Source organism: Cicer arietinum, chromosome 3 (assembly GCF_000331145.2).
Source record: "Cicer arietinum cultivar CDC Frontier isolate Library 1 chromosome 3, Cicar.CDCFrontier_v2.0, whole genome shotgun sequence".
In the NCBI taxonomy this organism is placed as follows: domain Eukaryota; kingdom Viridiplantae; phylum Streptophyta; class Magnoliopsida; order Fabales; family Fabaceae; genus Cicer; species Cicer arietinum.
Window position 1 is genome coordinate 63,974,490 of NC_021162.2, and position 12,863 is coordinate 63,987,352.

General features: G+C 29.0%; 1 protein-coding gene across 1 annotated transcript; it reads right to left on the reverse strand.

The window, feature by feature from the left end:
* Positions 1-7,465: 7,465 nt before the first annotated feature.
* LOC101512699 (LRR receptor-like serine/threonine-protein kinase RPK2) lies at positions 7,466-12,259 on the reverse strand. Its single transcript, XM_004493033.4, has 2 exons — positions 8,785-12,259; positions 7,466-8,064 (listed from the first exon to the last, which is right to left on the reverse strand). The coding sequence occupies exon 1, from the start codon at positions 12,066-12,068 to the stop codon at positions 8,859-8,861; it is 3,210 nt and encodes a 1,069-aa protein (XP_004493090.1). The 5' UTR covers positions 12,069-12,259; the 3' UTR covers positions 7,466-8,064; positions 8,785-8,858.
* Between the last annotated feature and the right edge of the window lie 604 nt (positions 12,260-12,863).

Consider the following 12,863-nt stretch of genomic DNA (forward strand, 5'->3'; position numbering starts at 1 on the left):
GAGTGTGAAAAGAAAAAAATAATATAAATTTAACGTGTTGTTTGGTATAAACAAAAGAGAGAAAAAAATAGAAAAGAGAAAAATATAATTTTCTCTCTTTTTTCGTTTGATTGAATAAAAATTAAGAATAGAAAATTATAATTTATTTTGAAAAGACTAAAATATCTTTATACTTAAGAACTAAAAAAACATTTTTGTTTTGTTTGTATTTTATTTTTTATCAAAATTAATTATTTTTTATTATAATTTAACTAAAGGATTATATTACTTAATTAAGTTATTTTTCAATTTAATTTAAGTAATACATTTTAATTAGTTGCTTTAACATAACTTAACACAGCATAAATATATGTATTGTATTTTATTATAACAAGCACCGTGTTTTTTTTATTAAGGGACGTTACAATCACATAGAAATAAATAAATACATAGAAAATAAATTCAATTCATAAAAAGGGACATAATGAAGTTGCTAAACAAATATATGAATATTCACGTGAAAAAAGTCTTCCACTATAAGGGTAATTAAGATTAAAAAAAAGCAACCTCTTCTCTTCCCTTTCTTCGTTGATGAGTAGAGATTCTAAAAAGATATGGGTCCCATCAATCTTTAGTCTGACTTTTCTAATCCTATGACAACCAAACAAGAGAAATTTAGGTTTTTTTTTTTTTTTTTTTTTTTTTTTTTTTTATACCCCTTCTTTCAAAAAAAATTATCAATCTATTCCCTTTTTAAAATATATACTAATATACCTCTTTCATTTTTCTCTTTTATAAATCAACTTTGCAAACAGCGACTTCCTTAAATCATTTTTCAAAAAAAAAAATTTGAATATTTTTTTTCAAATTAAATATATATATATATATATATATATATATAATTAATATAATTAATAAAAATACATAAACACAAATTTTAAATTATATAGATTGACTAGAGTTGTCTATAACATTTGAACAATATTTTCGAGTATGACCAATTAACCGACATAGTTCGTATTTTTTTTGATATTTTTTCAATTTTTTTAGCGATACACATTGTTATCACTTTTTCATACCACTGGATATCATGTAATTTGTTAGTAATATATACATAAAAAGAAATAAATTAAATTTTAATATATTAGATCGATAAAAGTCATATGATCAATTTTTGATAACGACTTGTTATTGCCAAATTTCATATTATTATATGATATGAAAAAATGAAATTAATTGAAAAAGTGCCAAGAAAATATAAACTATTCGATTAACTGGTCATACTTGAAAACATTGTCCAAATATTACAGACAACTATAGTCAATTTATGTAATTTAAAATTTGATTTTATGTATTTTTATGAATTATATATATATATATATATATATTTAATTTGAAAAAAAATTGATTCTTTTTATCGTTGAAAAATAGCTTAAGGAAGTCGCCTTTGCAAAGATGACTTGTAAGAGAGAAAAAAAAGGGGTATATTGATATATATTTTTGAAAAAGGAGTAGATTAATAATTTATTTTAAAAAATAAATTATTGGGAAAAAAAATCCCAGAAATTTATCTCTATCCAGTTTCTCTCTTCTCTTACTCTCTCTATCTTATTTCTCTTGAATTAAACAGAGCATAAGGCATCTACTAAGTGTATATTAATTTTAATGATAAAATGTTGTAAAATGCACATTTTAATATATTTATTTTATTTTACTAACCTTTACCTACAAAAAATAAAATGAGATTTATCTACCGGCGCCTAAAAGTTTATATCTTTTTAAGGGTATTTCTCAAAAAATAATAAAATAATTTTAAGAAAGGAAAAGGAAAAACAACACCAATACATAATTTGTGTATATCTATTAACAATAAATCTATTTAGTGTGATGTCTGAACCAATTCATATATTCTTTAGTGTGACATAAAACACCTTCAACGAATTGACCTTGCAATATGTAATTATGACGTTCATTCCAATGTTGAATCTCATCTTTCCAAACTACACTCCAATTATCATCAATGCCACGCCTCATGTTGACCTTATGGTAGAGTGTCATATCTTTTGGAGGTTATGGAATTTGTTAATGGAAGTAGAACTGAAGTGCGACTCTATCTGCATTATGTTTTTCGACGATATGATAACAGTGCAAATAGGTACATGCAGTTCAAGTGTTGATCTCTTGTTCGGGTACCTGGTGTTGGAACCCGAAATACGACCTCCAACGAAACTGGATGTTAAAAAAATAGGCTAAAGTAAATATTAAGAGATATAAAAAAAATATAAAAGTGCAACTAGATGAGAATGAATATATTACTTCTTGAGCCATCATATGATTGATTGTACTTCGGTATCCTTCTATATCGATTATTATTATTATTATTATTATTATTATTATTATTATTATTATTATTATTATTATTATTATTATTATTATTATTATTATTATTATTATTATTATTATTATTAATGCTTTTTCATAATAGTATTTTGAATTTTTAAATATTTTAATTATTTATAATTTATTAAATAATAATAATAAACATAATTAATAATAAATACAAATACTTATTAAATGACAAAAAAAAAAAATGAATGTCAGTACAAGGTAGCATCCCCAAAATGTGACCACCTATTAACAATGAAAAAAATCTCTTTCACCTCGTCGCATCCCCAGGTTGCGATCAGCAACTGGAGAAAAAAAGTTGAGCAATTATGTATTTTATTTTCAAAGTGTGGCATTTGAGAATATATAAAAAAAGGATATACATATAAAAAATCTCGAATAATATTCTTCAAAGATTTCTTTAACTTTTTATTTTTTATTAAACCAACTATTTCTTTTAAAATTACGAGTAGTCCTACTGCTTTTCCTTTTCACTATTGCTTATTTGAATTTTTTTATTAAATTACTCTATTTTCAAAATTATATATTAAAATGTTTCTTTTATTTTTTAATTATAAGTCACTTTTATAAATGACGACTTTTTTAAAGATGTCTGAATTTGTGAAGATGACTTTCTTAAGAAATTCTTTCAATTTTTTTAATATTTTTTCTTTAAATTAACAAATATATATAATTCATAAAAAAAACAACACAAATTTTAAATTAATTAGATTGACTAGAGTTGTCTGTAACATTTAGACAATGATTTCGAGTATAACTAGTTAACCGACATATTCCGTATTTTTTTGGTTCATTTTCTTTAATGTCTATTTCAGTTCTATTACGGGTATGTATTTGAACGATCTTTTTCAATTCTCTGCAATTCAAAATATTGTACAAATGCAGATAATTAAAAAAGATAATCTAAATAATACTCTTATTGTAACTGAAATCAACATTAGAGAAAAGGTATCAAGAAAATGTGAACTATATCGGTTAACAGGTCATATTCGAAAACATTGTCCAAATGCTACAGATAACTTTAGTCAATCTATGTAATTAAAAATTTGTGTTTTTGTTTTTTATGAATGAATTATATTTCATATATATGTGTGTGTGTGAGTCTATTAATTTGAAACAAAAAAAAAAAAAAAAGAATTTTGAAAAATTCTCAAGTAAGTCGCTTTTACAAACCCGAACTTTCTTAAAGAATTCACCTTTTACAAAAGCGATTTTTAACTAATAAAAAAAAGTATTTTGATATATAATTTTTAAAAAGAAGTATTTTGATAAAAAAAATTCAAAATTGGGATCTTGAAAAAAAAAAACCTCAATCCTACTCTACATATTTCTAAGCCAAAACTTTATAAATTATGATAATATAGTTGAATGAAATAAGAAAATAAAAGACTATTTATTTGTCCAACACTGATCAATATTTGACAACTAATTAATGTGACTCACAAGTCTTATGTATATGATATTAATTATTTTCAAATCACATTTGACGAAAAGGGAATGTTCGACAATATATAAGTGAGATGATTCATATATCAATGTTATAAGGTTTTGAATAAAATGTGATTTAGTCGTCCTTAAGTCATAATTCAGTTGACAAATGTCGATATTACTAGGTTAGAAGTCTTGTTCCGAGTTTAAACTTGGGACCCCGCAGTTATGTGAGTTAATTATAGTGGAATTTACCATTTTCTAAGAAGAACAAAAAGTGGTTCAATCCACTTATATGATTGCTCTTAACCCAATATGATGATTCATGGGACTCCTACTTACAATCCAATAGTAGTATGAGAGATAATAGTTTAGATAAAAAAAAAATTTGTGTTGTGGACAACATACCTTTCCTTTGAGAGAAAACAATCACACATGAGGGAAATTGTTGGTGTGTCAAGTACGAAGAAGAGTCTCAAAATAAATAAATAAATAAATGTTGAACAACATTTAAGTGATGATATTCATATACTTAATATTTAAGATTTTAAGTGAAAATGTATTATTCATCTACACATATAATTACTCTTAGATCAATATTAATAATTATCAACTCAACATTAGAGCTGTCAAAAAAGCCCTCAATTGCTAGGTCTCCTTAAATTTTTTTCTATTAAACCCTTAATATTAAACGCCAATCAAAATAATTTTTAAAAAATCTTGACCCATTATTTCATGGGGCTTAAGAGGGCTTATGAGCCCCCAATATTTTGATAATTTTGAGATTTTTTCTTGAAAAATTTTCGAAATTTATTTTTTTCGAAAAATTATCAAAAAATATTAAAAAATATTTTTTTTCTCAAAAAATTTTGTAAGAAAAATAAATAAAAAATTCTCGAAAAAAATTGATTTTTTTCTCCAATCAAAACAAATTTTAAAAAAATCGACATTTTTTTATCGGTATAAAAAATTGAATAAAATTATTTCTCGAAAAAAATTAAAAAAAAATTAATTTTTTTTTGAAAACGTGGACCTATAGACCTACTAGCCCGACAAAATTTTAGGGGGCTGAGGTTTTGTTTTTTGGAACTTTTTAAATTATAAATTTTTTTTGCCCCTCTAACACGTGGACTGAAACCAATAATTAGGGGATTTGTGAAATTGACATCTCTACTCAACATAGAAGACTTCTCACTCTCTCCTTTTTCCTTTACCTCTTCCTTTATCCTCAAAGCTATCTTTTTTCTTTCCCTGTAATCTCCCAACAGATAGTCTTAGAATTTGGACAATGCAACAACCTCAAATAAGTGTCTAAAATGGATCTCATATGTACACATTGTTCTTTTATATTTTTTAAATATTAATATTCACTCAGTCTTAAATTATAAGAAAAAAGTCAATTCATGCTTACTAAAAAAAACCATTTATCTTATTTAATATCCTCAAATTTACCACAAAAAATAATAATTGTTTCCTGATTTTCCCTAAAATGTATTTGCCTTTTTATATTACTATACATCATAGTCCATTCAATATTTCTGAAAAAGAATGGTGCGACTTCTTTATTTATTGAAGTTGGAACTAAACAGCTTCAAAGAAGGTAGTAAAAACCATTAAAAAGAAAAACTACAAAAATAAATAGTATAAATATATTTTTGGAACAGCATAATTAAATAAGATAAAAGTTTGTTAACTTTTTCTTATAATTTGAGATAAAAAATGAGATATTTTTCTTATAGTTTGAGACAAATGGAGTATCTAATATAAAATTAATCTCTCTAATACAGCACCTTTTAAAAATTTACTAAATTGATTCTATAAATAATTACACATCATTACATTTTCAATATATTTATCCTTATATATAAGATTCTATTATATAAGATTTTATTGACTAAATAATATAAATTAAGAAATTTGATCATAACATTAAATTTATTGACGATTTAAATTATTTTACAAATTTATCTTCGAAAAGAGAATTAATTTATATTTTTATTATAATATTTATTATAAATTGCAGAAAAAATAATATAATTATAAGTAAGTTACTAAAGAAATTAATTAATTTAAAAATTAAAACGAGTCTTATAAAATGGACAATAAAAAATCTCAAGAGTTCTATACTTAGGTCAGATGTAACAAATAATTCATTGATAATTGTAAAATCATATCCACATAAATGAAAAGAGATAACGTTTGTTATAATACCCCCCTTTTAAATAGACAACTCAAAATCCTCTTTCATCTCTCAAAAAAGTGAAGGACTCTATTTAGGGAGCGATAAATACACATTAAATATTAATGGGACTCACTTTTTATTTTTAAAATAAATCCCACCAATTTATATGTGTAAATTCTTTATTTTTTTTTTTGAAAAAAGAAGAGGGCATGCAAGATGTTGAAATTAGTGTCTATTTAATATTATTATTAAATAGTGAAAGCACCCTCCGATGGATGATGATTCACTAATCAACAAAAAATATTATTCATTTTGTGCCATAATGAGCGGATTAGGCTCGACAATCTCCTTATGCAACTTGAGTTATTGCACAAAGTTTCAAAATTACTAGAGGCTGAAATTATTTTTTACTTATATAAATAATACGAAATTGTTTTCTTCTCATAGTTTTTTCTTTCACTCACGTTCTTTTTCCATCTATTTTTCTAAATAGTTAGGAGATTAATATTAGTTTAAAATTATATTTAAATATTATTTAAAATTTACAATCTATTAATCTTGATGAATTAAATAAAAAAGTTTGAGTTTTTGATATTTCATTCGATAAACATATAATATTTAAAAATATATTTTTTTTATTAAATATTCAATTTTTTAGATTTAAGCAGAACCTCTAAAAACATTAAAACAACTCTAAAGTGAATCATTGGAACATTTTACACCTATCAAAAAATGTGAATAAAAAGAAGTGAGGATAATAGTTGTATTAAATTAGACTCGTCAAGGGGATAACTTATATTTGTATAAAATTTTCAGCTGACAAAAATTATATTAAATTTTCATCATTAAAATAGTTTGGCATTTTAGTTAGCATGACCCTTTTAGTAATCAATGTGTGCTTTTTCCTTGGAAAATGTGGTTCAAACCCTACTTGGGCAATGTATATTTGTTTTTCGTATATTTTCTTCTTACTCACTGTTGAAAATTAATTAGTTATCAGTTTTAATTAAATAGAAGAGAAAAACTTTAGGAGAAAAAATATATATAATACTATGTTAAATTTTTAAAACAGTTTAATGGAAAAAGAGTTAGATGCTATCAAAATAAAGTGTTAGAAACAAAGGTAAAACTAAGGCAGTAACAATAATTCTTTATTCAATCATTTATAAACAAAAGTAATACTACCTCTGTCCTTAATTCTAATAACTTAATAAGCTACCTTTGAAAAAAACATTATTTTTAAATATAAACACTTTTAATTTACTAAATGCATTTATTATTGTTTTTCTAAACATACCCCTTATTTATACTATTAATTTATTTTGAAATATGAAAAGTCAAATTTAACCATTCAAATGTAAAAATTATTTTAAAATATAAAATATACATATTAATTACTCTACCAAATTTTCTTGATAAGAGTGAAAAATTCTTAATAAAAGGGAAATACACAAGGGAGGCTGTATATAATTGAGCGTTTGAAGAGTTGCATTGCATTTTCCTTCTGTAAATACCATGTTTCTGTCCCTGCTTTCCATTTACATGTTGGAATAAAAAAAAAGCAAAAAAACAAAAATAATTCGAGAATATCCTATTGTACCCACAAGATCATTAATTGCTCCAAAGTTTTACACCAATATGTGACAGCTACATTCACACCTTTCGGTAGATTTGGACAAAGAAGTGATTCACAATTTTGGCATTTCTTTTGTACAAACACTGATCTCAAACCAAACATTTTTTAAGAATAATAACAATTGCTTCGTCACCACGTAATTAATAAATTTTACATCTTTCCATAGTTCCCATGTGGTCACATAAAAAAAATAACCCTCCAAATATGTCAAAAAAATCATAATGGCACATACCATTTTGCATCCAGTAATTACTCCACCTACATTCTTCATATGGTGTCAAAAAAATAATAAAATGTTGACACAAATGTGAAAGGAGGAAACATTGGTTTTGTAGGAACAGCTCATAAGTTTGCCATTATAATTAGAATGAGATTCCTAATGGTCAGCATAAGTTTTTGTAGTTGATGGATCTGTAACCTTTTTGTATTTCATCTGTACAACACGTGAAAAATGTATCCATCAATAATTGATGTTTAATATGATTAGTTTTGCATAATAAAATATTCTCACGCATAATTTATTGCTTTTCCCATAAAGGCAATAAGTTGTTGAAATTTTTATTTAACTTTTGAGAGTAATATTGTGTGCTCCCTACAACAACTGCACAGTGCAGTAGCTTATGGAGTGTTAGATCTATTGAGGAAAAACTTATCTTTCTAGAGCTAATAGTTTCTACCGTTATTGCACCATACAACTGCTATCAAAGATCCATACACTCCTGTGATCAAGGAATTGGATGCTCTCCGGCTGGAGAGGTCCAAGGTCCATTCTCAGAGAAAGAGAAAAATAAAATAATGTATTGAATTTGTTTATCATTTATACTTTTCCTCTGTAAATGGATCTCGGATCCAAACTTGTAATCACGTATTAGATTTAGGTAAACAACAATTTTATGTACGCGGTTGGATATTTGAAAAATGGAACAAAATAAGTATCTTAGGGGATATTTTGCAGTCAATGTTAGATTTTCTGATTTAAAGTATACAAATAAAAGTTTAAGGTGAATGGTTATTCTTTCCCAAGAATTTTCCATGTTTATATACTATTGAATCATTGATGATACATAATGATTATTTACATGTATGGCACATGAAAACTAATATCAAAATGATAAGAGAAATTTGCAGGAGCAGATTATGTAAGATCACTCACCTCAGTTAATTTTTTCAAGCAACCAAAAGCAGTATAGTATTTCATAGCTGTTCGGTGCGATTAGCCAAAAGTTTTCAACTTTTCAACTGTTTCAATTTCTCAAGAACATGCTTCATCGACGGTCGAATAGAAAGAGTCTCTTCTGTGCATGTTAATGCAATCTTTAAAAGCCCCAGCAACTTTTCCTTAGGCCCTGATTCCCACAAAGCAGACGAAAATAGCTCCGAACAACGACCTTCAGTCATTAGCAGCTCCGCCCATGGTACTATATTGAATCCATTTCCATAATTAGAAAACGACGGATCAAGCGACCTTCTTCCGGATATCAATTCTAATAACACTACGCCGTAGCTATAAACATCAGCTTTGTCAGAAACCCTACAAGTAGTGGCATATTCGGGCGCAACATAACCAAATGTGCCTGCCACATCAGTAGTAGCATGAGTCTCAGATACCTCAAGCAGTCGTGCCAAGCCAAAATCAGACAGATAGGCATTAAGATTTTCATCGAGTAAAATGTTGCTAGGCTTGATATCTCGGTGAACTATGCGAGGAACACAAGCGTAATGAAGGTAAGCAAGAGCCTCCGCTATGTCTTTCGCTATTTTGTAAATAACCGGCCATTGCACATTTTTCCCTGACCTGTCATGTATGAAAGCTTCAAGGTTTCCACCAGATAGGTAGTTGTAAATCAAGAACATTTCGGCCTTTCCTACGTAATAGCCGATTAGAGTCACAAGATTCTTGTGTCGAATTCTCCCGAGCGTCCTTATTTCTGTTTCAAACTGTTGCATGCCTTGAAATTTACCTATGGACAGTCTCTTTATGGCAACAAGAAAACCTGGTGATAGATCTGCCTTGTAAGTTGAACCAAAGCCTCCCGTGCCGATAAGATACCGGATGCTGAAATTTCCGGTGGCCGTGACTACACTCTCATAACTCAATTCTGTTGGGACAATTTGAAATGTCACAACTTCTCGCCTTCGTATACTGCTAATCCGACTAAATTTACTCCTTCTAAAACAAATCACCAACACTATTCCCAAAAGTGTGCAGAGAACCGCAAAAGCAGAAGCAGCCAAGGCAATAACCACAGTCCTTAATTTCCTCCCTCTATGACTGTGTGAATTCTTGTCCACAAGAGGAGCTGTTGCGCGAGAAGTGGGCGAGTCGAAGTACGAGTCGGGGCAAGAGTGCAGGTGTTTATTCCCTTTATAGGAATCACAATCACTAGTGTGTTGAAAGTGTGGAATATGACCCGAAAGATTGTTGAAAGACACATCTAGTTGAACAAGATTCGAAAGAGCAGAAACGGATAAAGGTATTTCCCCTGAAAGGTTGTTGTGATCTAGCAACAGAATTTCAAGACTCGTGGCATTTGACAAAGTTGGTGGAATTGTTCCAATTAGAACATTGTGTGATACATTTAAAACAAGAAGTGAAGTTAATCTACCAAGTTGGTAAGGAATTTCACCTGTAAGATTGTTTCCTCCTAAAAGCATCCATTTCATGTTTTTCAGATTTCCTAACTCATTTGGAAGTACTCCAGATAGTTTGTTCCCGCGCAAATCCAGACGCTGAAGCAACAACGACTCACCTATACCAGGTCCAATTGATCCATCAATTTGATTGTACGCTGCTTCAAAATCCTTCAACTGCAGGCAGTCGAGAAACAAAGATTGGGAAACCTCACCGGATAGTTTGTTCACACTCAGGTTAACCGACAATGTCTTGAGGTCATTACAGTTTGAAACTAGTTGGTCCGGTAGAGTTCCATTGAATTTATTATTATTCAAAGACAGCATATAGGAGACTTTCCGATTTGCAGTTAAATGAGCATCTCCGAGAAAGAACAAAGGTAAAGGTCCCACAAAACCGTTCCAGCTGAAATCGTGGGTAACGACAGTAATCTCTTCGAAACCTGACGATCCAATGAAAGCATTCTCTTGAAATCTCAAAACAGGAATGTTAAAGTATGCATCATTCAAACCTTCCAATTCTAGAAATGCAGGTTCTAGCGCAATAATGCCACCCACTTTACACCTTTCTTTCCTAAATCCCGGAAGTGTGCCCAATAAATTATTCTTGCTTACATTGAAATACGTCATACAAGGAACCCTAAGCTTCTGCAGAGGAAGATGTCCAACCAAATTGTTAGAACTCAAATCCAAGAAAGTTAAATTCTTACACATCCCTAAACTCCCAGGCACAACACCAGCAACATAATTCTCTGCCAAATTGAGTACTCTTAGAGAGCATGAATCTGTCCATCCAGCAGGTAACCGTCCACCAAGATTCGCTCTAGGCGCCCACAAAACCCGCAAACTCGAAAGCAACAAAACTTCATGAGGAATATTCCCAACAAAAGCATTGAATTCACCTCTAAAACTATCCTCCAAACTTCCCTCATCATTACCGCCATTGCGATCATCGAGCAAATCAGTAAGCACAAGCACAGACAAATTCAAACAATTAACTAACTCCCTAGGGATCCTTCCAGTGAGACTGTTTCTAGAAACATCTAGAACTCTAAGTTCAACAGCATAACCAATCTCACGAGGGATTCTACCTTCCAAAATGTTTCCATCAACCAAAAGGGTTCTCAAGTTTCTACATTTCCCAATTTGGGGTGGAATCTCACCACTCAAAAAGTTATGAGAAAGCTTCAAATGCTTCAAAGAATCACAACTACTAATAAAACCATTTTCATTCAAAGGAATTGAACCAGAAAATTGATTATTAGACAAATCAACAATTTTCACATTTCTAGAAAAAACCATCCCATTAGGAATAGAACCAGAAAAAGCATTACCAGAGAGATTAACAATGATAAGTGATTCAAGATAACTCATCTGAAAGTGTAATCTCCCTGAAAAGTTGTTACCTTGAAGCTCAAGAACCTCGAGTTCCCGGAGGTTCACTAAACTCGTCGGAATCTCGCCGGAGAACATGTTTCCGGGAATAGACAAAACGCGAAGCTCCGAAATGTCTCCGATTGAAGAAGCCAATTCACCACCTCGAAGACCGGTGACGCGAAGGATTGTTACTCTGCCGTCTCCACCGCCGCAAGTGACGCCGTGCCAGCGGCAGAGAGAGGAAGAGGAACTCCGAGTCCAACCGGCGAGGAGATTTGAAGGGTCGGAAGAGACGAAGTGTTTGAAGGTGAGAAGGGGCAATGCGTCGTTATGAATCGAAGAATTGAAGGCATTTGCGTGATAGGTTGTGAAGAAGAGAAGAAAGGGGTGAAAGAGAAGAGATAAAAGAAGAGGAAAAACGAGAGCCATGTTTGAAAGAGAGAGAAAGAATGGAAATGGAAAATGAGATTATTTATTTTTCAAAGATTAAAGCTTTGTTGCTTAACCATTGCCGGTGGAGATTGCCGGAAACTGAAGCTCCGGCGAGTTTGAGTGTGAGTGAACTGAATTACGTTGAAAAAGACAGTAATAAAATAACTCTCATTTGGAGCCAAAACCGTAACACTCTCTGTTGTTTGCCTATATAATGATTCATGGGTCATGCTAACAAACCATGGGAAATAAATAAAATACATAATTTTTAATATTATTTTCCTGTATTTGAAATACAAAATTTGATTTATATTTTTTTTTAATGCTTATATTATGAGACGGTGAATATATCCTTAAAAAATTATTACTACATTACTTAAATATGGTTTTGATTTAATTACATTTTTTAGTTACAATTATATATTTTTGTTGATAAAAATGATTTTTTATTTTAAAATTCTTTTATTTTAGTTTATTCTTTAAATTTATAACACAAAATAGTAATGTGACGTATATATATGTCATAGTCTTGATAAGATATAGTTGAAATTTGACAAACACTTTAACCATATACTATATTCATTTTAACAACAAACATTGTCATATTTTGATTATTGTTTGCTTCTTTTATTTGAATTTGTCGTAAACTGTTTCATAAAAATATAAATTAATTATACTTTTGTTTCGGACATTTTAATTCTTAATCATGCAAAAGTGTAGATCAAGAAATCCTTACTTCTTCTATTGATGTACTGACTGATAATTATTTAACAATATAGAACTTTATGTTAT

What these genes read in the sequence shown, in the direction of transcription:
- LOC101512699 (XM_004493033.4), bottom strand. Translation starts at nt 12,068, where the DNA reads ATGGCTCTCGTTTTTCCTCTTCTTTTATCTCTTCTCTTTCACCCCTTT.